The sequence below is a fragment of the Paroedura picta genome, chromosome 4, assembly GCF_049243985.1.
Source record: "Paroedura picta isolate Pp20150507F chromosome 4, Ppicta_v3.0, whole genome shotgun sequence".
Taxonomy (NCBI): domain Eukaryota; kingdom Metazoa; phylum Chordata; class Lepidosauria; order Squamata; family Gekkonidae; genus Paroedura; species Paroedura picta.
This window is the reverse complement of record NC_135372.1, coordinates 111726580-111752780: the sequence shown is the minus strand read 5'-3', so window position 1 is coordinate 111752780 and position 26201 is coordinate 111726580. Positions and strand designations below refer to the sequence as shown.

Here is a 26201-nt window from a genome sequence, read left to right as displayed (position 1 = left end):
GTAGATTCCAATTGCTTCTGGTCTCTCCTTTCCTTCTCTTTAATTGTGATGCTCTTGGGAGCCAGACACTATCTGGACCCTTTGTTCCTTAGCTTAGAGTGATCTCCCTAGCTTTGATCTGCATTTCAGGGCCTCCTTTTCTTAAAGCCATTCTCCAAGAATGAAACCCAACAAAGCCAGAAATCTAAGACTCACTCTCAACATTGAGCCTCCCGCCTACCTACTTTGTCTGCAAAACATCCCTAGAAGCTACAAGGAAATAGACGTGTTCTAGACAGATGTGCAGCTTCCATAGTAACTGGAATGTGTCCTCGTGGCTGAATTTTCTTCCTTCCTGGGCTATTTTGCAAGTTGTCATTCCAGAATACAGTCAACATGGCCTCAACTGTTTCTAGCCTTGACTGCGATATCTGCCTTAGCTTCATTCTGATTCATAAAGAAACCTAATTTTCATATATAAAATCACATTCATAGTTCTGGGAAGGAAGAAAAAGCCCTTGCTAGTAGATGGGACCATCCACTCAGGATTAGGGATGGGTATGAACTGGGAAAATGTGATTTGGGTCATGGTTCATGAATTTTTAGATGCTAAACAAACTGGTGAGGTTTGTGACATTTGTGACATGGTAGAACAAGCCCCTGTTCAGCATTCCAGAGTCACCAAACTAACAGGATCTCCAACTGACTCTCCTCTTCCTGCCCTCCGAGTTTGGGTGAAAGTTACATCCCCCTCAAAGAAGGTACAACTAGGAAGGTGCCTTCTGGGGAAATGATGGGTACAGCAGGAAGCATCAAACTCAAAAGGGATTGGGGGGGGGGGAGAAGTCCTCTACTGCCTGCAAACCACAGCTCCCTGTCCCTGGTCACCAAACCCATTTTGAAGCCCACTGGAGCCTGGCCCTAGCAGGGCAACACCAGGGACCTCCTCCTGGGGGCTCTACACAGAGGCAAAAGAATTGCTAACACTCTGTGCAGAGAAGGGCTCTCTGACAGCAGTGATTCAGAAGATGGGAGAGGGGAAGGCCACAGTTTGGAAAACATGTCTGCACCCTCCCCAGTGACTCCTGTGTGGCGGAGTGCCTGAGAGGCACAGCCTCCCAACATTTGTCCTCCTTCATCTTCTGGAGGCACCTACCCATCTATGTTACTGGCCATCTATGTAACTGCCAGAGGAAAGAGTGGTGGCCAGCAAAAGGAAGAAGAGGCCCACTCCCTCACAGCAGGGAGACGTGGAGGGGGAGCAGGAAGCCCCTCCAATGAAGGCTTTCTGCACTCAGGACATCAAGGCAAGCCACCCTCTAAGACAGGCTTTCTCAACCAGGGTTTTGCTTTAGGATGCTTTGGGCTGATCCTGCGTTGAGCAGGGGGTCGGACTAGATGGCCTGGTATGGCCCCTTCCAACTCTATGATTCTATACCTGGGTTTTCTTGATGGCCCTGGAAGGGTTTCCACAATGGGTGGTAGTTAATATATTTTAAATATATTTTTAACATTTGTTAAGCATTTATTGGGTGGTATGACCCACTCCCAAAATGGCCAGTGATGGACCTGGAGGAGGTGGGAAGGTGAGGGGACTCAGGTAGGCATATATGTAGCTCTGCTTCCCAACCATATTCTGCACTATCATGCCACTTCTGGGTTTTCTCAAAGACTGAAGAGTGTTTCAGGGGTTTCTCAATGGTTAAAAAGTTGAGAAAGGCTGCTAAGAGGTCAAGAGAGCTACATGGACAGCCCAGGAAGCATTCACACACCCCAAGGCCTTTGATAAAGTTCCATATGGTAAAATGTGGCATGGATTCTATTACTGTTAGGTGGATCGAGAACTACTTGACAGATTGCACCCAATGGGTGCTTGTAAATGGTTCATCATACTTTTCTTGGATGCTTTAGGATGCTTTGGGCTGATCCTGCGTTGAGCAGGGGGTTGGACTAGATGGCCTGTATGGTCCCTTCCAACTCTATGGGCCATTTCGCACGGCTTCAAAATAGCACAATGGTTGCTAATTGGAAACGCTACTAATTTGCCATAACCCACGACGTCGTAGACAATCTGCAACAATCCTGAAACCGACCCGCCAAAAGCGCTTCGTTGTGGCGCTTTCAGGGGAATCCAGAAAAGTGGATTCACCCTCCGGATAGCGATACACTCCTGCAACCAATCTGCAACAGTAGCGCTAAAGACCTGTGCGTTACCATTGTTGCTGGTTCTTCAAAGTCCCTCCCCCTGGCTCTCTCCTCCAAACTTCCGGCGAAGCGATCGCCATTTTTTTTTCCCCGAGCGAGCGGGGATAAACGCACCGGCCAGCCTCGGTTTAGCCAGTGAGGCTTCCCAGGCTGCAGTCCCTCCTCAGAGCAGTTTAGTCACTAAGCACAAGAAGCCCGCAGAAGCCCGTTTGCTGATGTATTTTCCCTTTATTTTTCACACTGTTTCGGCTGAAAATCGCGCCCGTGGGGGGGGGGGAGGGGGGATTTTCTTTTTCCACTCGGAGGCAGCATGGCCACGTTCAAATGACAGCTCAAACAGAGGCTTCCCCGGCTTCAGTCCCTCCCCTTCAGTCACTAAGTGACCTTCAGTTTCACACATTCCATTCAGCCGAAAATCGGGCCGTGAGAGGGGGGGGATTTTTTTTTTCTCACTCGGAGCCAGCGTGTTAACGATCAAACAATCAAACGGAGCCAGCGTGTTAACGATCAAACAATCAAACTACAGCTCAAACACCCCAGGCAGCTGGATGGGTCTCTACATTGCAACGAATCTACTCAGATTCGTTACAATGGGTGTGTTTTTTTTTTAAAAAGCCTTTCTTAAAGGGAAAGGGGCTGTTTGGGAGCATGCTAACGGCTGCCCATTGGCTGCTTGACGGCCAGGGGGGGGACGAGCTTGGCAATAACGCTTCCTTTCTAGCGATTTCTGCCGAGACCGGAAGCCTGTGGGAAACGCTAAAAAACGCAACTGATTCCACTACAAAGCCAGGTATGCAAAACGATGAATTCCACTATTTTAAATGGCGATTTTTCATTCAGTGACCAATTTGCAACAAAGATCCCCGTGCGAAATGGCCCTATGATTCTGTGATTCTTGGAGAAGAGTGACAAGTGGAGTGCCTCAGGGATCTGTCCTGGGCTTTGTGTTGTTCAACATATTCATAAATTATTTGGATGAGGGAATAGAGGGTATTCTTGTTAAATTTGCAGATACTAACCTGGGATGGGTAACAAACACACCAGACAGAATTAGGATAAAGGATGATCTTGACAGGCTGGAAAACTGAGCTAAAATGAATAAAATTAATTTTAATAATGAAAAATGTAAAGATCTGCTATTAGGTAGAAAAAATCGAATGCATAACTGTAGGATGGGTGAGACTTCTCTTGGCAGCAGTATGTGTGAAAAGAATCAGGGTGTCTTAGTAGACCATACAGTGAACATGAGTCAGCTAAATAGGCAAATGGGATTTTGGGTTGTATTAAAAGCATAGTGTCCAAATTATGCAAGGTGATGTTACCACTTTACTCCACTCTGGTTCAGCCTCACGTGGAGTAATGTGTTCAGTTTTGGGCACCACAGCTGAAGAAAGATGTAGAGAAACTGCGGCATGTCCAGAGGAGGGCTACAAAGATGGTGAGGGTTTTTGAGACGAGTCGTAGAAGGAAAGGTTAAGGGAGCTTGGTCTGTTTAGCCTGGAGAGAAGGCGACTAAGATGTGATATGATAACCATCTTTAAATACTTGAAGGGCTGTCATAGAGAAGATGGAGCAGAGTTGTTTTTTGTGGCCCCAGGGGGTCAGACCAGAACCAATGGATTGAAATTAATTCAAAAGAACGTTTGGCCAAACTAAGTTATAGTACCTTATACATACTTTGTATATATAATCTTGCTATCAGCTAATTTGTATTATTTTGTATCATCTAGCAGTCTTAGTCACTGAGAAAATATCCTTGAAAGCAAAATAAAACCCAGAAGTCATTCTGGCTAGACTCCAAAGAAGAGAAAAAATTGAGAGCTTTTTGTTAATTTACTTGGTAGCCCCCTCACACAGATGTTCCTTGTTTTCTAGCTATAACTGTGACCCACAGGTAAGATAGCATTGCTTCCTGAATGCAGAGGTCTTGCCACAGAAGCATTAGCTCTGCAGAAAAGTGTGGAGGCTATGGGCCAAGAGATGTGGCCTCTGCCTCAAAGAGCCCAGCCAGGGATAAGCTCCACTACTGTTTGTTGATAGTGAGCTGGGAGGTCAGCAGAGGTAGGGATGTCACGTGTGCAATGGCAAAGGATTCAGCAGAGATGATAGCGAGGGAGTACCTTGCCAAGTCCCCTGAGTCCATTGCCAATTTATTGGACTATTGGATGCACAAGGCTGTTATCTCTCCTGACCTCAGAATGTGACGATGAGCCCTGAATCCACTCAAACCCCAGCAGGAGAAAGGAGTTCACAATCATCAGGAGGGTGTAAGATGTGGGTTATCAGCAAAGGCACCCAATAGCTAAGCCTCACTGCTAAGTATGAGCAGAGGAATGGGGTGGCTCAGATCCCTGAGTGCACCTAACATCCAAACTCCAGCAGGGGAGAGGTGTTCTCAAACAGGAATGTTGAATGTGTTCTCCTTTAACTAAATTCCCTGCCTCTCTCTGTCTCTAACTGCCAACAGCCAACAGAGGAGAAGCTGCAGAGCTGAGCTCATATATAGCATTCTGATTCCACAGAGCAGAATAAGAGCTCTGTTATTGGCAGCCGGCAGTGCCTGTTAAATTTTGGAAGGCTCCTCTTGGTGTTTCCAAGGCTGGAGAATTCCACCCCTACTGTTGCTTTGAAGTTTTGCAAACAGTTTGAGCAGAGACAATCTGTTTGGACATATATCCATTCATGAACTGCCATGAACTACAGGAAAGTTTGTGGAATGTTCGTGCCTGTTGCTTCGTCATCATCATTTTGCAAACCATGAATTGACCAGAGTTTGTGACGAACTTTAGTTTCTGAACTGGTTCATGCCCATCCCTACTCAGGAGATCCCCATTCATTAAGCTACTGATTATGGTGTGCCCCAAGCAGAAGCAGGTGTGCCAGTAGTATATGGAGCTGCAGGTATCTCAAGGAAGTGTTCAGGGACCATCTAAGAACATAATTTCCTGTTATGTATTTCAAGTTTCCTGCATTGTTTTCTGCCTCTAATAAGTTAAAATAAGTGAGGAGAAGCGTAAGAGAGTGTCTATTGAGAAAGGTGCAGGTTTCTTAGAGGCATCTAAGCCTGTTGCTTCATGGGTTACAATTTCAGGTAGTATCAAGACCTAAAGGTTTGGGCTAGGTCTTTAATTAATCTCTAACTTGGATTTGTGGAAGTTTTAATCATTAATATATGAATTTACTAATGTACTTGATTGCAGTCATTTTGTCCAGAGGAACTTATATTGGTCATTTGGAGATCAATTGTAATAGTGGAAGGTCTCCAGCAGGTGGGCAACCCTAGCTGTAGCCTTGAATTGTCTGGTGCTGGGTACAAAATAGACTTGAAGATGCACCAAATGTAAAAAGGCAATGACTTCCCAATGAGTTCCCATAAATATCCTCCAGTCCAGTTTCCCCTAAAAAGCAGCAGTAAATGCACCTGAGAGAAGAGGCTTTTTCTGTGAGAAAATATTGTCAGGGGGACAAAAATAGCTCTTTATTCTTTCAAGCTCCTGCCTTAGATTGCATTTCTAGTGCAGCTACACTCTTTTTCAAAAGAACTATGGGGGGAAAAAACAGGAACTACATGTAAAGTATGGTTCTATCTTCAAAATCATCTGGCTTTCTATCCCTTTTCTTTAAGTACCTGAAGAAAATTTGAGTCCAATGGCACCTTTAAGACCAACAAAGATTTATTCAAGGCGAGAGTTTTCATGAGCATGCATACTGCACACAAAAGCTCAAACTTTGAAAAAATCTTTGTTGGTCTTAAAAGTGCTAAGTTTTGTTGTGCCACTTCAGACCAACACCGCTATTCACTTGAATCTATCTTTAAGTACCTGATTTTTGTAAATAGAATCCCTAAACCAAACTCTAGTACTGCCCTCTAGTGGAACACCAATCATATATCTTTAGCTTTTCTATGGTACTCCAAGCACTAAGGAGGCCCAACCCTGCTTAGCATCCAAGATCAGACGAGATCAGGTGTGTTCAGGGCGGTATGGCTGAAGGCTTTCTATGGTAATATTTTGAACAGCAGCAAAAGAAAATCAAAACAACTGGAAGGAAAGAATGCAACTATTTCACTTTAAAAATAATTTAATACTTTAAAAAAATTCCTCGCTTTTCTTCTCTCTTTCAGAGAACCTTGGGTAACTTATTCCCATTTTAACACCACATTTATTTGGATTTTGCACACTTCCATTTTAAGAAATGTGTTAATTTATTCAAATGTAGACCCCCCCCCTCCCCAAAAAAGAAGATTGGGTTGGATTAGTTCAAAGGAAGAAGTGTACAAGTGGAGGGGGTCAAACATCCTGAAGAATTATTTGAGATGAGAAGACACCCTCTGTCCTTCAACAGAAGGAAAAATAGACCTAGATGCAGAGCCTGGTACAGGGCAGGACAGGTGGGGTACTTTCCTTGAGTCCAGCTCTAGAGGTGATCCAGTTGTAGGCCTTAAACGTGCCCTGCAGGCATGACACGGTAACACAGGGAATTCAGGAGCTGACTTGGGTATCAGAAGTAAAAATGGGAAATAGAGAATGTTGGTGATTTACTTTGGGCCCTATCAGTTTTCTCTGGCAGTGAGGAGTTCTTGCTCGAAGCAGTATATGTTATATGGATCAAGGGAACTGTCCTCAAGAAGATAATGATCAAGGCAACAATTCACTTAGCTAAGCACTTTGTTTCCCTCAGAGGGTAACTGCATGTTCTGAGGGGAATGTCACAAACAAGGCAAAATGGCCCCTCTGATTCTGATTCAACATTTTCCTCTGGTAATCTTTTTTGCTCCACATTAAAAAAATAAATCCGTGCTTGTGTTCTGCAGTCATCTTTGTCGAAAAACTGTCATTTGTTCATGTATTGCACTCAGAAGATGATCCATGCTCATTTTAGTTGTGCTTTTGCAAAAAAGAGGTCCTTGCTTTTAAGTCACTTTTCTGCACTTTCTCCAGTGACATCTATCCCTCCCTCCCCCCTTCAAACCCTCTAGTACTGCACAAGTTATTCAGGACAACTGCACAGAATGTAGATATACCTCGGGCTTTGGTAATGGCTTTCTCAGACATGTGGATTCCATTATCAGTCTGGCCACAAATGCTGTCTCTGGGAGTGCTGTGGATCCCAGCATTCCAAGGCTGTCAAATAGGGGTCAGGAAAACGTGGGCTGACTTTTTCTTGCCAGCCATGCATCCTCAACGAAAGGTGCGTTGTTCTTGCCATGGGGTGATGCAGTTTGCCAAATGCAGGCATAAGTCCCTTGTTCTTAGGAGGCAGCAGCGTCCCAGGCTCCTGTTATTCTCTCCCATTATTCCACCTCCTGCACATGGGCTCAGAGCAAGTTCCCTGGGACAGCTACCCATTACTGTAGGAGAGCTTGGGAATTCAGTCCATGCTCACAATCCCAGTGTGTCGTTGCTTGTCTCTGGGCTCTCCCATTGTCTCAGAGAAACTGAAGGCCAGGTCCTGTTATGGCCCTAGACTGGTTTCTGCGTGAGGGTGTCACGAATGCACTCATACAGATACATGTACTTATCCTAGAGAGAGAAAGAGAAAAAGTTTTGAGGTGCCTTATTTATTTGTTTATTTATTTAAATAAATCCACCATCCTTAGCCCAGCCTTCCACCAGGGACTCAGGGTGGGTTACAGTAAAATATAACATACAAATCAAATTTTGTAAGCCATAAGCATTTTGTTACCATAATTTTGTTACCATAAGCATTGGTAACAAGCCACAATTCGGTGAGCATCTCTATGGCTCAGCAAATTGATCTCTAGAAAAAACCATATGCTTCATCTCCAGGAGGCCTCTATAAAGCAATGCTAGGGAGTTCTGTGCTTAGGGAGTATGTTGTAGTATGGAAAACACTCCAACCCACTAAGACCTCTTCCCTGCTGCTCCAGTGGGGACAATGATATGGACAGTTCTGGTCACTGTATCTCAAAAAGGATATTGCAGAACTGGGGGGAAACTGCAACATAAGGTTGAAGACTCCATGATTAAGAGTCCGTGACTTTTCACTTTATGTTTATAACATTATGGATGCGATGGAGGGAGGGGATTCACAGAACCTCTACCTGTCCCATAATACTAATATTTGGGTGCAATCAATGAAGTTGTCAGGCAATAGATTAAAAAAAGATAATCTTTACCCAGTGAGTAATTACATTGTAGAGTTCACTGCCAGTGTACATAATGATGGCCACAAGCATAGATGACTTTACAAGAAGAATAGACAGAGCCAGTCCATCAATGGCTATTAGCCATGGCGACCAAAGGAAACCTCCATATTTACAAGCAACTAACTTCTGCACAGGCAGGCAATGTCAAACTATCTCTAACCATCTCTTGCCTTGAAAACCCCACGGGGTCACCATAAGTAAGCTGTGACATGACGGAAGAAGCTAGCAAGCCTTGGCCTCTGTACACTGTTCCTTGGCCCGTCAAGGCACTGATTGGCTGGTTTGTGAAACAGGGTTCTGGATTAGATGGTCTGACCCAGCAGGGCTCTTATGTTCTTATGCTGATGTGCAATTTATTATGCCTCCCCCCTTCCTGAGTACTTGCATATATGTGCACTCATTACTGTTGGGTGACCTATATATAAAAGCTATGTAATGTAAATGGCATTTCATGTAGAAGTCAATGTGGGGTTATGTATGGGACTAGACCAATGGACTTCTAGCGACACTATGTATGAGTCTCAAACATCAGGAAAATCTGCTGATGTAAAAAACAAGGCAGCTACCTTGCAAGTAAGGAGCATATTTATTGGTCCATAGCTTTTTTGGTCCTTGGTTTCTTCCTTCTTGCACTAGAACACACATCTGGAATTGCTTAGGTGTTTAAAAATGAACAGCAGCATCAATTTCCCTTATTTTCTGACAAAGCAGACTTTGGCCCACAGACGGTTATGCTGCAGCAAAATTCTTTATAAGGTTCTGAAAGATCCTGTTAATTTCCTTACTGTTTGCTGCATATTGATACGTTATGGGAGGGGTCATGGCCCTCTGCTTGACATGCACAAGGTCCCAGGTTCAATCCATACATACCAGTGTCGGCATCATCAGACAGCAGCTCCTCACCAGCCTCAAGACAACTCCATACACATCCACACTTTTTTCTCCTTTCATCTGCTGCAGCAAGGTGTCCAAGGCAATCAGCATGCCCATCTGACCCACGCCTCCCGAACTGGAAAAAGACAAGACCCAGCAGGGGTCAGCAGGTTGGTCTTGTAGAACAGGGAATTCTCACAGAGCCATCTTTCACCTGTATCCACTCTGAGGACTTCATGCTTCCTCAGCCAAGAGCCATGCACTGCCGATGGTGGGGCCAAAGCCTACCTGCAATGAAGGACCAAGGGGCTGCTTCTCTTCCGATGTGGCACCAGCTGCCTGATGATGGTAAGGAAGCCCACCAGGACCTTGGGGGCTGGCTGCTCCTCTCCTGCCCACAATGGGAAAAGGAAGCGCTGCAGCACCCTCTCTTTGGCTTTCTTCTCCTGGCAAAGCAAGGGCAGAGGTTGCAAATTTTGAAGCATTCCGCCAGGCTAATGGACATCTCCTCCCACTTAAGAGGCTCCTCTGCCAACAAAAGAACCACTCTAGTTGAAAAAAGACTCCTCGGCCAGGAGGGGCTTTCATGACTGGAGCAGCAAGTAACAAACTGGGAATTAATACCAAGCTACTTCGTTCTTGTCTCTTCCCAGGCAGCTAGAACAGGGGTAGTCAAACTGCGACCCTCCAGATGTCCATGGACTACAATTCCCATGAGCCCCTGCCAGCGAATGCGAATTGTAGGTCATGGACATCTGGAGGGCTGCAGTTTGACTACCTCTGAGTTAGAAGATTGGGAACACACCAGTGTGTCCTACATAGCCACTCTATTAATCCCTGGCACCAGTTTCTGATAAGGCCTACTAACGGTATCTCTCGTCCTCCAACTTCCAGTTATTTGCTACTTTTCCTTGCTAGCTAGAGTTTCCTCAGCCTCAAATGAATATGGAAGGGTGTTGTAAGTATGAGATGGAGATTGATTTGGGAATGAACAGGTACACGGAGTTCGGCCAGCAAGCACGAGTTATCTTCAAGTATTTGTTTTCCAGGCACCCGCCGTCTGTGGGGCATTTGATCTCTGTGGCTCACTAGGAACTAAAGTGCATGTATGTGCAAAAGATACATAGATAATCTGGCCTTTCATCAAGGAGATTTCTTAGCAGGATTTGAAATCCCCCATGCAAGGCACTGGCCTTTTACTAGCACCAGCTGTACAGCAGCTATTGAATGCGACACACTCATACATAGCACTCAGGATCTAAAAACATGACTATTTCCAGCAGCTTGTTAGGGTGGTTGATGGATTCCTGCTGAACTGCCCCTCCAGGGCACAAGTTCCCCCCAATTCATTCCTTTCTGCTCTGGGTGCATTTCTATTGACTACTGAATCTGCTGATCTAGTGAGAAACCAGCTGGTAGGGATGTGATGACCGAAGAAACAGGTTCAGGCGGCTGTGTTTTGTGCCCATTTTGCAGCCTTCGTACATATGTCATATTCTCATCCCTTCTAATAAGGTTGAGGGGGTGCTTCCCTACCCCCTGAATTCTATATTTACTTGCCCTTCCAAGGACAAAGATAGTAATCAGGCTCTGACCCTGAGTGAAATCCATTCTCTGAAACATCCACTGAAAACTGTTAGTGGACAAAAGCCATGCAACATCCTTTCATTTTAGGCACTTCCTCATTGCCTACAGCGAGGGTAGTGAAACAGCGGCCCTCCAGATGTCCATGGACTACAATTCCCATGAGCCCCTGCCAGCATTTGCTGGCAGGGGCTCATGGGGATTGTAGTCTATGGACATCTGGAGAGCCGCAGTTTCACTACCCCTGGCTTACAGGAAATGTTGATAGGGAGACTAGTGTTGGGGGGGCGGGGGAGACCCAGAGAAGAAATCAATCTCCTTAATTAACTCTTTTTTAAATGATTGAAATTCCATTTCTCCCTGGGTCTGCTAGTGGTTGGTCTCCATTTTATGCACTGCTTGACACTACATGTTCCTTCCCCATTCTCATGTACACATCCCCCCACCAACTCACGTACACATTTCAGTCGGAGCTGAATGCACGGCCACCCTGAGACGCTTTTCTCAGGGCCTTGTTGTATGGTCAGCATCTCTGTGCAGACAGGTTCACCCTCAGAAGGCCAGCAGGTGTCATCTGGAGCCTACACAAAAGCAGGGACTGCAAGGTTATTGTTTCATCCACCTCTGGGCCCGACAGCACAACTATTGCAGGTCATTTAGAATGACTCTGCCTAGCAGAGAGCCATCTGTGAAGGAACTGGCAAATCATACCTGGCTTAAAGAAGAACGCAGCCTCTTTCACTATTAAAAGGAGGATGCAAAAAGAAAATTGCACACCAACATGCAGCAAAATCCATATGAACAGTTGGTTCTGACATTAAATTTTCCATACAAGTATTTCTGAGACTTAGATTTCAGTAACATTTCCAGGGGGGCAAAGGATAATGGAAGGAGTTACGGGCCTTTTTAAGCACCATTATACTAGCACCATGGAAAACACTTCTGTATTTCCCCCCACAGTGTTACTGCAATGTGATCTACCTATGTGTGGGGCTAGGCTGCTTTGTGTGAGTCTTTCCCATGGAAATGGGACCTAGATGGCAAGGAAGGCAGTGACTGGGTGGGAACGCATCCTGCAAAGCAGCCTTACCTGTGTGGCTGCACTCCCCCAGCCACATGGGGTTTATGGAAAGTGTATTCCACATGACCATAATGACATGAAGATAGCTTCAGGTGAGAAGCCATGTTGATCTAAAGCAGCAGAACAAGGTTGGAATCAAATGGCACCTTTAAGAACAACAAAATTTATTTCTGGTTGTAGGCTTTATTGTGCAGGCACACTTCTTCAGATACCCTGAAATGAAAGTTAGCTGTGTCTATATAGATATATATATATATATATAGGTTTACATGGTCATGCACACAAAAAGCTTATATACTTTGAATAAAACCTTATGGGTCTTAGAGGTGCCATTGGAATCAAACTTTGTTCAGCCTGGTGTAGTAGTTCAGAGTGGTGACTTCTAATCTGGAGAACCGGGTTTAATTCCCCACTCTGTCTCCACCTGCAGCCAGCTGGGTGACCTTGAGCTAGTCACAGTTCTCTCAGCCTCACCTACTTCACAAGATGTCTGTGATAGTAAGCCACTTTGAAATTCCTTTGGGTAGTAAAAAGCGGGGTACAAAAAAACATCTTCTTTTAATTACATGAGTTAAACTTTCCTCACAGTTCTACATATCCAATTGAACTCCTCCCATAACTCTATTCTGTTGAACTCCCGAATGCTCGAATGCTCGGTCTGTTTCCATCACTCTGTGTATCTGCATAACAACTGGCTTACCAGGCTGCTTGTCTGCCCAGATGTTAAAGTAATGATGGTGTGGACTCCATATTCCCAGATCAGCCCCCAGAACTCCTCCAGGGCTAGTTTGTCAGGTCCTTCAATAGCTATATAATCCTTGGCTGAGTTGCAGCCCTGAAAAAAACCAAAAGAAAGCAAAAACTATATAAACGTAATCACGACACCTGTAGCACAGATGATGGGGGGCATGACATAATGCCATATCTTTCTGGCCTCATATTGTACAGTCTTAGCAATGCACTCTGATGATGGGAACCCCACAGAAAGAGCACTTTGCACATATTGTATAAACAACCAAAGGGGAGTACAAATATTGTTGTAGCATAGGCTTAACAATGCTCTGCTCAGATCCCCACCTCAGGACGCAAGCTCTGCCTGTCACAAAGATATTGTCAGCATGCTGCTCTTGGATTGATTGAGGAGGGGAGATGCTGTGGACTTGGACGCAATTGCCATGCTCTCTGCGTTTTGATGGGCAGGGGCTTCTTTCACATATTTCTCTTCTGTGGAGTGGGCAAAGAATATCAGCTAGCATTGATATGCCAGTCTAGGGGCCTTTGGGTACAGCCGACCATATTTTAACATCTAATTATCATCAGTAGTGCTTGTTTGTCTGGCATATTTTTCTGACAATGGGAAAAAAATAGTGTTTGCCATTTTGGAACAATGACATTCTTCTGGTTCATATAATATACTTTACAGTGCTGACAGCCAACTGTTATAAATTGGTTTGGTATTTGTGCAATCATTTCAACTAATGTTGAGTAACACGCTTTAACATTTGCAAGTTTGTGACTCAGTTTACAAATATGAGTTTAATTTTTGAAATCCATATTCAAAACATCCCCGTTGTGTCATTTGTATGTCTGAGTACTGCATTTCCACACATTTTCCTATGTTTACAATGGAAATGTTGACTTACGGATTGACCCTTATCTAATCCTATTCCCCATCCAACAGCAACGGAGTTATTCTTGAGCAGAATGCTACAACATATTGATTAATAATATTAAGCACAGAAGTATTTTAACATATGTGTGTTATGCCAACGTGAAAGCTAAGTCAGGGGGATATGTGTACATTTGACATGAGTAAGTGGTTTCTCCCTGACCTGGATGCTCAGGCTAGCCTGATCTCATCTGATTTGAGAAGCTAAGCAGGGCTGACTCATTTGGATGGGAAACCTCTAGGAATACCAAGGGCCATTTCCCACGGCTTAAAAATAGCACAATGGTTGCTAATTGAAAACGCTACTAATTTGGCATTACCCACGACGTCGTAGACAATCTGCAACACTCCTGAAACCGATCAGCAATAAGCGCTTCGTTTTAGCGCTTTCAGGGGAATCCAGAAAAGTGGATTCACCCTCCGGATAGCGATACACTCCTGCAACCAATCTGCAACACTAGCGCTAAAGACCTGTGCGTTACCATTGTTGCTGGTTCTTCAAAGCCCCTCCCCCTGGCTCTCTTCTCTGAGCTTCCGGCGAAGCGATCGCCATTTTTTTTTCTCGGAGCGAGCGGGGATAAACGCACCGGCGAGCCTCTTTCTGTTTAGAGGCTTCCCTGGCTTCATTCCTCCACCTTTAGTCACTAAGCACAAACCACTTAAAAGCCCGTTTGCTGAAATAAAGTCCCTTTATTTTTTACACATTAATTCAGCCGAAAATCGAGCCCGTGAGAAGGGGGGGGGGATTTTTTTTTATCACTCGAGGCAGCGTGCAAACGATCATACAATCAAACGACAGCTCACATTAGGCAGCTGGATGGGTCTCTCCGTAGCAACGAATCTACACAGATTCGTTGCTATGGGTCTGTTTTTTTTTAAAAAAACCTTTCTTAAAGGGAAAGCGGCTGTTTGGGAGCATGCTAACGGCTGCCCATTGGCTGCTTGACGGCCAGGGGCGGGACGAGCTTGGCAATAGCGCTTCCTTTCTAGCGATTTCTGCCGAGACCGGAAGCCTGTGGGAAACGCTAAAAAACGCAACTGATTCCACTACAAAGCCAGGTGTGCAAAACGACGAATTCCACTATTTTAAATGGCGATTTTTCATTCCGCAAACAATTTGCAACAAAGATCCCTGTGCGAAAAGGCCCCAAGGTTTTGACATGGAGGCAGGTAATGGCAAACCATCCCTGAAGTAACTTGCCTTGAAAACCCTACGGGGTCGTCATAAATGAGATGTGACTGGACAGTCAAAAATAAAAGCGATTCCTACCACAAGGGTACAACGTGCATCATAAACTATTGGGAGGCTCAGAAACAGAGAAAACATAATGTAGAAGGAACTCACAGGGATGAACCAAACATGTGAGAGGTCTGAGAAGGGATCCCGATCCAGCGCTGAGAACTTCACTTTGGCATGATCATCTGCAAAATACCCATTGTGTAACTGTGCAGGTTTAACATAGAATATCAGGCTCAGCTCAGCCCTAGGAATAAGGGAAAAGCTGAGAGCCAGTAAGGAATTGTGATGTGGAAGAGAAAATTATGAAGACATTCTATGCAGGCACTGTGAATTCCATGAAGGACAGTATAAGATCTTGGGACAGGCTCATTTTCCTCTTCCTCTGTTTTCCTTTTTGTTTTCTTTAACTGGCACTCAAATGGTCTTAACTTTGCATGCCTGAGTCTTCCCTATACTTTTTCTGTGAGAGGCCTGCTTTTGTGATTAGCGCTGGCCACCACCAATCTTATTATTATACACGATTTTCACTCCCCGGCCCTATATTCTGTAAGCACACAGAAATGGCTAATTCCCCCTCCCACACTTTTTAATGTCAGTGTTGATTTCCCTCAACATTCCATGCCTCCTCAACAGACCTTTTTTGTTTCTTTCTTGTGATTAATTTACAAAGTTATATTTTCTACACAGCTGAAGATTCTACCCTTCCTTTGTGTTCTGGCTGACCTTGTTGACCCCTGCTTTAGTGGCTTGGGTTTGTGCCTTCTGTGATCATAGTGGGGAGGTACTCACTCTGTAATCAGGAGTGATAATCGTCATCTGGGGAAAACAAGGTGGCAATGGACACACAGGGTTTATCTGCCTGTAAATGTTAAAAAGCACAGTAGCTCCCTCCCAAATTAGAATGCTTTCACCCAAAATAGTACCACTCTTTCCAAGGCTATGTATGTTCTCAGAGCACTTTGTGGGTTTTGACATAATTCATATGCAATGATTTCCCTACACCAATCCAGCTTCTACCAAGCAGAACAAAACACCATTACTCACGAGGGATCTTGCTGGAGCAGAAGTTGATCTGTTGATTGCTAGGAAGTGATGCAGCAGAACTGACTTCCTCTTTTGCCGCCTCCAAAAGCATCTGCTAGAGAAAAGCAGCATAAGAAAGGGAGGGGGAGACTGGAGAGACTCTGGCCAGGCATGGCAGGATCCTGGAGGTTGAACCCGGGAGCCTCAACAAATGAGGTAGACAACAGCACAGAGCCAGCCTTGCAGTACAAAAGGCTATATCAAATGCATACCATAGGGTTGCCAACTCTGCTTTGGAAAATTCCTGGAGATTTGGGGATGAAGTCAAATGAGGGTATTGTTTGGGAGGGGAGGGACCTTAGCAGGGTATAATCCCATAATCATAAAGTTCATCCTCCAAAGCATCCCTTTTCTCCAGGGGAACTCATCTCTGCTGCCTGGAGACAGTAATCATTCTAGATCCCCAAGCCCCATGTAGAGATTGGCCACCCTACTTGGTGCTGAACTCCTACAGTGACCTGACAATGGGGTCACCACTGCTTAACCCAACATGCCAAGAGGCCTCCTTGCTGCTGCGGGTGAGGGATCAGGGCTGAGCACTACGGTGGGGAATGTGATGGAGGAACAGCGGAGAAGCCCTACAGCCTCTTCTCCAGCTTCAGCCAAAAAATGAAGGGTGACATCCAGCATGCAGGGTAAGAGAGGATAATCTTACTCGGCGAGATACCTGATTACATGGCATGTGTACGTGATATTCAGAAATCAAATAACTACATGAAAGGACATTTTTCCTTATATAATTATTAATCTTAGTGGGGTAAATGATGATATTTGGTAAAGTTACACAGAACACAATTTGTTTCTATTGAAACTGATGGAAACAAAAGTAATAATGTAAACAAGGTAAATAATGAAGTTTTTTTTAATGGAAGCAAAATTATTTTTTAAGGTTTTATTTTTTTAAATGCCCTTACTTGAGGACCTTCCTATACAGTCAGCAGAACTGAAAGTGGCCTTTTCTTATACATTCAATGGGAGAGCTTGTCCTGGGCACTGCTAAAGAGTCTTGTCTATAAGATGATATGAATGTTATCTGTGGTGTATGAACTGTGATGGCTTATCCCAGCCTTTCTCAACTTTTTCACCTTTGAGAACCCCCAGAAGTGGTATGATCGTGCCGAATATGATAGGGACAAGCAGAGACGACCCGTCAGCCAAAGATGAATAAACAGAAAGAAATTTCCAAGCTAGCGATGGCAAAAAGCTTTATTCAGAACAAGTTCCCAGGTATAAAACCTCGTTTTCGTATTTTACTTCCTCAGTAAACTTATTTCTTAATTGTTTTTTTTTCTGGGATACAAACTAAGTCTTCAACCCACTACCTAATTCTTATATTTTATTTACCTTATACTTTATATTTGAAGCCATATAATAGAGGTCTATTAGTATCAAAGGTCCATAAAGGTCACTATCTTATAAATATGATTGGGAAGCATATCTGTGTACATGCTCCCCTTCCCATCCCTCCCCCCCCCCAGACCCATTGGCCATTTTGGGAGTGGTGGGCAGGTTGACATGACCATATATGGTCATATTACCCGATAAATACTTAGCAAATTTAAAATATATATACGAAATTAATTAACTCTCACCCATCCGGAAAACCCTTCCAGGGCCATCAAGAAACCCCAGGGTTTCACAAAATCCTGGTTGAGAAATCCTGGCTTATCCACACATAAAAATCACTACTACTGTCATCTAGTGATGAACATATGAATTATCCCTAAATAATTAAGACCTCTTATACTCGTGAACAGGTAGAGGTGAAACCTGCACTAGCTTCCTGTACAATTTTGCAGAACTCTTGTGTCCCCCTTCTTGCCTAAAACGCATTGCACAGTGAGTGCATGTGTGGGGGGAGGACATATTTCCTTAAGAAGAGTAGCCCAATCTCAGAAGATCTTAGAAGACCCCGGTTAGCATTTGGAAGGGAAACAACCAAGGAAGTCTAGGGTCAAACCACCTCTAAATGCTTCTTGCTTTGGAAACCTTATGGGATCGCCACAAGTCAGCAGTGACTGAAAGCATTTTCCTTCACCACCCCCACCACCACAGTACCTACGGCAACAAGCCTAGAGTAGGACTAAAAGGCAACAGAGGGTTTTTCTCATGTGAATTTAGACAAGATTGATCAACAGGTTATGTTCATACAAGCAGAGGTCTAGGGAGCATGTATCTCTCCATGCACACATGTTAACAATGTAGCCTCAGCTTTGTACTATGCTGAGATGGAAGGGTCTATGGTCTGAAGCTCTGTTTGTGCACCTCACAGTCATCATCACTACAAGTGGTCTGACATGGCCCACCCCTAACACTGCTTCCTTTGGTCTCCCCTCATAACCGCCATTTCTAGCTCTTACCTCATACTCCCTCAGGAAGCCAGCGTTGGCTTTGTAACTGTTCCTTGCATGATGCTGAACAAAGCTCTTCAGAGGGACTGGGTGGGAGCTTCAGAGAAATATAACAAAACAATCTTTCAGCTCACCTATTAAGTCAATCTTACACAAGCTGACAGATCTGCACAGAAAAGCCAGTGTGGGATACTCTGTTTGTACAAAATGGATTGTTTGGTAGATCCTTCCTGCCAATGAATACATGAAGCTACCTTATGCGGAGTCAGACCACTAGTCTATCAAGGTCCATACTGTCTACTTTGACAGGCAGTGGTTCCTCCAGGACCTCGAGATGAGGTCTTCCACCTCAAGTGACACTTCAACTGAATATGCTGGGGACTGAGCATGGGACTTTCCACCTTCTAAGCAGATGCTTTATTACTGAGCCACTGTGCATCCAGGGAACAATTTTCCTGTGTGGGATAACTGAGGAGAGGCCTATGCAAAATGGGTCAATCTGGAAACAGGGTCTGAATAGGAACTTACAGATCTACTCCGGATAGGCCAATAAGTGGGTTTTCAGAGATCTTCTCTAGGATGCAATTGTGCAGGAAAATGTACTGTCCCTAGAAGAGAAGAGCACACAATTCTAATTTAGGCAGATCCCCTGGTACTGCATCCCAGCCCCCTGAATGAGAAAGACAACAGGATCTAATTATGATACTGTACAACTGGGAGATTGTGTAAATTGGCTGTTGTGGATCTTTTGTGCTGTGTGGCCATGGTCTGATAGATTTAGTCCCTGACATTTCTCCAGGAACTTTGGCTGGCATCTTCAAAGGGAGGACTCAGCAAGATGGGAATCTCTCCATGCCAAAATGCTGGTTAGTTATCAGATAACTTTTGAGGCTTCTGGAATATGCTACAAAATGCATCCATGGAGCTGCTTGATACATACTTTTCCTATCCAACTCTAAACTACCATATTCCTTCTGCTAGCCCCCCCCCCCACTCCATTAGCCGGTCATCTGACTAGCCTTGGCAGTTTGCTTCCATTTCCCTGCTTATTGTTAAAGTTTCCTGTCAGGATCTTGAGGTCCAGCTATATTCAAGTAAAGCTCTGCAGCATAGCAGATGCAGGTGATATGGGAGTTTCAGCAATAGAAAAGGCCCCAGATTTTTATACCCCACTCTTCTCTACTCGAAGGAGTCTCAAAGCAGCTTATAAAAATCAACCAACAACATTTCTCATCCCTTATATGGAACATCTACATAATGAATCCTTGTACCCTGCCCACTCCCTCCTCCCCTCCACCCCCCACCTCCTTTCCCTACCTGCCTGTGTGGCTCCTGGCTGTAGCGGCTGGCACAGCCTCGGTGGCTGGGGCCCGTGCTGAGACGTGCTTTCTGCCACAGCCCCTGCCAGTCTCCTGAGGCTTCTCCTGCTTGCTGGAATGCTGGAGTGGCCTCAGAAGCCTAGCAGGGGCGCACCAGCCCAGCGAGCCCCAGTCCTGCCAGTCTCCTGTGGCTGTTTCTGCTCTCCGCGGAAGCCTCGGAAGCCTAGTGGGGGTGGTGCCAGCCCAGTGAGCCCCAGCGCTGAGGCGTGCTTGCCGCTGCTGGCCCCGCCAGTCTCCCAAGACTGCTCCTGCTTCTCAGATGGTGGGAGAGGCCTTGGAAGACTGGCAGCGGCAGAGCAACGAGCGCATCTCAATGCTAGGCCTCACTGCTCTGGCCCCACCGCCGCTGCTGCAGGCCACCTACTGGCGTGTTCCCTAAGGCGGGAACAGCAGTGCCTGAATTCTCTGGGTATGTAGTATCAACTTCCATCAATTTTCCTCTGATTATATAGCAGGAACTCTGTTAGTCAAAATTAATATATATGGGGATCTAAAAATCAGAACATTTTGGCATGGGAGAACTGTTTTTACATATCAGTATTATGCATTTTGTTGTATAAGGGCTGCTAAAGAGTTTCGTGTGCCTGGTCAAAACATCTGACACGATGCTAGCTTCTTTAGGCTGTGAAGCTCACCGGAAAGGATAAGGCCATGTTACATCCTTAAGTGATTTAGTAACGGGGCAGCAGAGGGGAAGGTCTCATATTCTCACCAGAGTCTGAATCATCACATGACGGCTCATCCGTAGACTGTACATAGTATTGAACACATCCACCTTCTTCTCGTGCTTCAGCTGCTGCAGGAGCCGGTCAAGGGCAACGAAGGTTCCTGTGCGGCCCACTCCGGCACTGAAACAGCAGAGTGGACGGTAAGATTTTAACGGGCTGTTCCGAACAGAGCTACAATACATTCTAGTCCAGACAAGCTAAAACAGACCAGGAATTCTGCATCATAGATCATACATTATACAGAAAATGTCCTAGTACACTGACAAAACATTACAGGCAATTATTTATTTTAAATGTATGACTTTTGCAATATGTTGAATTAGTGGACTATGTAATGAATATTTGAAAATTTTAAAATTATTTTTGCAGCTCAACCTTTTGGTTCCTAACTTTTCTGGTTAGGTTAGGTTTTGGTTTTCCTTTTTAGTTTTGCATTTTCCAATTTCTGTACATATCAATAATAACAATATCCCTAAAAATCTAAAACCAATGTACAACAGAGTTTATCCTACAGATACAGAATCTTGACATCCCGTGTGTGTGTGTGTTAACAACCCCTTGAAACAAAGTAGTCTCACAGGATCTCCTGAATGCCATATGGGGGACTTTTCACACATCCTCCCTGCTTTTCCAAAGCAGAAAAGTCACCATAGATAACACTCTTTGAGGGATACACGTACCATCCTGTTTGAAGGGATGGATAGAAAGCCTAAAGAGGCGAATTAGCAGATTCCAAGAGAGCCAATCCTTTAGATACAGGGGCCTCAGATCATGAAGGGTTTGTAATAAAGGGAAGAACCAGAACACAAAATTGAACACAGGAGCAAACTGTAGCCAGTGCAGATACAGTGTAATAGGCTCATGAAGCCTAGTACCTGTGAGTAACTGAGCCACAGCATTTTGTACTTGGTGAAACTTCCATACTGTCTTCAAGAGCAGCCCCGCACAAAGTGTATTATAGTAGTTTGGCCAGTTAGCGTTAACAATCTGCATGTGGAAAGGTAGAATGGCAAAGAAAACAGCACAACTTGAACTTTTTCTCCCTGAGATGCTAGCTTTTCAAATACAAAGAGCTGTGGTATGGGAAAGCATTCCAACATATTTTTCTGCATATGCATTTTTATGTGGCGCAGTCTAAGAAGGCTATACCTTGTGCTTTTTCTGAATGTGTGAATTGGCTCTTAGATGACCAGAAAAAATAACTGAACCCATGTAGATGTCCTTCTATGAATGAGGATCTCCCCCCCCCCCCAATTCCTTCTTGTTTTCATGGCTTCAGGCAGAGATTGTGGCCAGGTGCGCTAACTGTGACTTACCTGCAGTGTATCAGTGTAGGCCCAGAGTCCTTTGCATTCTGCATATGCACTCGCACCAGATCCAGGAAGGCAATTATGGAAGTTGTGGATTCGGGGATACCATGATCAGGCCATGCTGTATAGTGTAGATGTGTCACTCTCCTCTCCTCTTGGAGCCCTGCCTGTGATAGGAGGACCACATTAGTGCTCAATGCAACAGGTCAAGTGGACAGAGGTGTTCAATAAACAAAGATTCCACAGCGGAATCTTCTCAAACGAAACTGGAATCTTGTAGGTCAGGAGTAGTCAACCTGTGGTCCTCCAGATGTTTATGAATTACAATTTCCACAAGCCCCTGCCAGCATTTGCTGGCAGGTGCTCATGGGAATTGTAGTCCATGAACATCTGGAAGACCACAGGTTGACTACCCCTGCTGTAGGCTACAATGACTTCTCAAGTATGAGGCCTTGGAAATGCAGGTCCAGAAGCATTCACCTTGAGGAACTATGTTAGAGGAGCATTTGTATGTAAATATGTTTCTGTACTTTGCTGAGTGGCCAGTGAGGTGTTGCAGTTAGAGTATCGGTCTAGGATCTGGGAGACCCAGGTTCAAATCCCCGTTCATCAGGTGACCATCTCTATCAGTGTAACCTACCTCAGAAGAACTGACCATCAGCTTCAGGATGATCATAGACCAAAAATGAAAAGAAATGGAATATTCTGATCCAAGTTATCTCCAGACTCCACCTCCTCACCCCTGCTATTTGCAATAGAAGCTAAGTTAAGTGGCTCAAGTCTTGGACTCGGATGTTAGAAACTCAGGGTGCAATTCCTGCTCTGCCATGGAAGCTCACGGGGTGATCTTGGGCTTATCACACACCCTCAGCCCAACCTACCTCACAGGCCTGTGGTGCAGATAAAATGGAGGAAAGGAGAATGATGGAAGCCACTTTAGGTCCTCTTTGGGGAGAAAGGCAGGGTACAAATAAAGTAAATAAACAAATATTCTAGATCCTGTTCCTCCTTTGTTACCACTAAGGCAGATTAACATTCTATTATGATGCATGTAAAGGGTGGAGAGGGGGCCTTCCTCCCATTTGGGGGGGGGTTGTAATTCCCCCCTCCCTCATGGGTCAGTTGGCCAGCAGCAGAGAGGTGGGGCCTGGCAGCAGGAGACTCCCTTATCCACCAGGGAGTCTGGCATCCCTGTCCTGACTGGTCTTGCCTTGCGCCAGTCATGGCTTGGCTGATGAGTTTAGCAGGATCTGATGGTTTCCCTCAGTCTCCTAATAAGCTTTGCAGAAGGGCTTTGCTTTCTTTGCACCCCTAGTGACTGTAGTCAGAAGTGCATTAGGCATTCAAAAGAACGCACGTTTGGTGGATACAGCGTGATGCTGGCTTCAGGGGCCCTCTAGCTGATTTGGGGGCCCCATATTCCCCCCCAACCTCTCTGAATGGCCCCGTCCAGATCACTAGAGGTGCCTAGAACAATACAGCTCTGCCACATACATTAAATTTGCAGTTTTTATTTGGTAAACACATTGGGAGTTGTCATGGTGGCAGAAAGACATGTGGGTCTTCTACTTACATGCTGGAGCTTGAACTCCCGTGTGGTCCACTCATCTGCAAAATTCTGAGCCAGTAAGTGAATGGTCATCTGTCCAGAAAAGACAGGAGAAGTGTCCGAGGGCCAGTAGTATTCACAAAGCACCTAAGAGGAGAAAAAAATTCTTGCACTACACAGTCTCTATGGAAGAAGAACAATAAAAGCCAGAGAGGGGTGCACCAAAGGAAGGAAAACTAGCTGTGCCCATCCATACCAATGCACATCAGTGGATAATGCTTTACATTTTGTTTCCTTGTTCCTGACGATTTCTTTTCAGTGAAACACATTATGCAGTGCATACAAATTTGTTCTTTGAAAATTGTAATAGAGGTTCATTGATATGCTTGAGAGCATTTGTGTGTAGCCAGACTGTAGTTATACACTGCTCACTTTGCTGGGTTATGCTAAATCTAAAGAGAAAAAGATTAGACACTTCCTTGTTTTTATCACTGAAGAAATCCTCTGGGCCAGATGAATTGCATCGAAGATTACTAAAAGTACTTGCAGATGTAATTTCTGATCCTGTGTGCATTATTTTTGACACTTCTTGGAGAACAGGTGAAGAGCCAGAAGATTGGAGATGGGCAAATGTTGTCCCCATCTTCAAGAAGGGGGAAAAGGAGGATCTGGGTAACTACCAACTTGTCCGCTTGATGTCTATAGCTGGCAAACAGTATGTCATAGAGAAGATGGAGCAAAGTTGTTTTCTGTTGCCCCAGAGGGGCGGACCAGAACCAATGAGTTGAAATTAATTCAAAAATTTTTTAGGCTAAACATCAAGAAGAAGTTCCTGACAGAGCAGTTCCTCAGCGGCACAGGCTTCCTCGGGAGGTGGTGAGTTCTCCTTCTTTGGAAATTTTAAAGCAGAGACTAGATAGTCATCTGACAGAGATGCTGATTTTATGAACTTAGGCAGATTGTGAGTGGGTGGGCAGGAAGGGATGTGCCAGTGTCTGTCTCTTGTGGCCCTTCCTGGCATACCCAGGGAATTGCTGATCGCTGCTGCGGGATGAAATTCCTGCAAGCCAGACGGGATTCTGGAGATTTTTGGTGGAGGGATCACTTAGGTATAAAGTTGGGGTCACCATGGGTGGGCAAGTATTTGTGAGATCCTGCATTGTGCAGGGAGTTGGACTAGATGAACCGGAAGGTCCCTTCCGATTCTATGATTCTAAGAGCCGTTTTTTTATACCCCACTTTTTACTACTTGGAGGAGTCTCAAAGTGCTTTACAATCGCCTACCCTTCCTTTCCCCATGGGTCTGGGAGAGCTGTGAGAGAAACTGCTCCGTAAGAACCCCCTACTGCTTCTGATTCAAAAATCCAGCTTCCAATGGCTGTTTTGTTGTTTGTTTTTTAAAGGCGTCTGCAGAAAGTTACCTACATCTTGGAAAGTTACATCTGACTTGGATGTCAGAATTCTGTGCATACACCCATCTATAGTAGCAGACCTCTGGAAGCATTAGTCAGGGCCTGCAGGCCCATCCAGGCTTATTCAGGAGTCACCGGCAATGCTGGACTGCCACACCAGTGTTCTTAGTCTCCAACAAAATGCAGCCAGGTTCCCCATCAGACTTACTCGTCCATTTTCCATACCAACAGTCAACATAACAATGGTGCCGACATGTTGCTCCCAGACCAGCCTCCAGAAATCATCCAGCGTTTTCTTCAAGGGCCCCTGGCTAGCAATGAACTCCTGTGGGGAGTAGTAACCCTGTAAAAAAGGACAGGCAGAAGAGTTAAAATGGATCACCAAATGGATGCACATAGCAACAGAGGATTATTACATCTCTCTAAACAGTAAGGCTAAGTTCTCATGCGCTTGGCTCATTTATAAAACGCAACCTGGACAGCCTCAGGTTGCCTTGGAGTCATACAGGGTGGTGGTGCTGGTGGTAATTCTTCAAGCTCCACTTGATTTCACTTGTCTATGTTACTAGAGTTTTAAAGGAAAAGATACCTGCCCTTGAAAAATATGTATTGTTATATTTGAAATGCTATACTACAGTGGAGAAGCTATAGTTGAATAGCAAAACCCATTGGAGGGTGAGAACATGAAATCCCCACTCCCTTTCCCACACAGCCTCAAAGAAAACTGAAGCAGCCTGACCCTGGAAGTTGCATTTTACAGGCAGACCAACATGTGTAGTCTGAGTCTCATCTGTCTGGGCTCATCTTTACCACTTTGAAAGGACTCTGGGAACAATCCAGCAAAAGTTAATGTTGACTAAGTCTTATTGTGAGCAAGTGAAACTTAAGGCACAACTAGATGTAACTCAAAGATTCACACTGGGATCTCCTGACTTCTTTAATTTTATTTGAAAGCAGTTGTGTGGGAAGGGAAGAGACCAGACTAGGGCCATGGTGCAGGGGAAGGCTTTGAGACATTTTCCTCCCTCACCATTGCTTCCAATGTACTATTTCTCCTGGAGGTAGGGGGGATACATGCCTGTTGATTAGGAAAATGGCATTAGAAGAAAGGGCTTTAAAAGTTCCCCACCATGGTGAGCCTCAAATTTAATACAAATATGCTCCCACCACATTACTGATACAATTCAAAACTTTGGAAGATTGTCATGGATTTCTGGCAACTCTTGCAGCTTTTGCCGGGTTGTACTCATTTTAGAAACATTCAAATGTATATCCCTATCATCATCATCATCATCATCATCATCATCATCATCATCATTAATAATTGGGAGTCTTCATTATTTAGCTCCCTGGATTCTGCTGAATTATGTTCTGGGGGTCCTTTGCTTAGTCTTTCTGCCTTATTTTTAAAAGTGTGTTTTAGCTGTTCTGTTAATAGAGGAGAGATGGAACTAAAAGTCTCAAATTCCAGACTGCTTCCATGTTCTACACATATCCTTCAGAATAGGCACAACAAGTAGCAGGAAAAAAAAACCCAAGAAGATCCCCCCCCCAGAATGTGAGAATTTCTGGATTAGCACACTTTGTAG

The 26201-nt window shown here is 44.7% G+C and overlaps 1 protein-coding gene across 7 annotated transcripts in view; it reads right to left on the bottom strand.

The window, feature by feature from the left end:
• Positions 1-7198: 7198 nt before the first annotated feature.
• The window catches only part of LOC143836169 (receptor-type tyrosine-protein phosphatase V-like), an 82654-nt gene continuing 63651 nt past the window's right edge, over positions 7199-26201 (bottom strand). For 5 of the 7 annotated variants that reach the window (XM_077335100.1, XM_077335103.1, XM_077335102.1 and 2 more), the window contains 13 exons: positions 24821-24955; positions 23225-23347; positions 21658-21818; positions 20326-20461; positions 18763-18842; positions 18244-18331; positions 15845-15938; positions 14906-14982; positions 12592-12726; positions 11269-11391; positions 9515-9672; positions 9224-9362; positions 7199-7706 (listed from right to left, as the gene is read on the bottom strand). In XM_077335100.1, coding sequence (XP_077191215.1) covers positions 7647-7706; positions 9224-9362; positions 9515-9672; positions 11269-11391; positions 12592-12726; positions 14906-14982; positions 15845-15938; positions 18244-18331; positions 18763-18842; positions 20326-20461; positions 21658-21818; positions 23225-23347; positions 24821-24955 — 1509 coding nt within the window. In that variant the 3' untranslated portion in view covers positions 7199-7646. Of the gene's footprint in view, positions 7707-9223; positions 9363-9514; positions 9673-11268; positions 11392-12591; positions 12727-14905; positions 14983-15844; positions 15939-18243; positions 18332-18762; positions 18843-20325; positions 20462-21657; positions 21819-23224; positions 23348-24818; positions 24956-26201 lie in introns of those variants that run through there. The other 2 variants (XM_077335099.1, XM_077335104.1) reach the window with 2 other exon arrangements.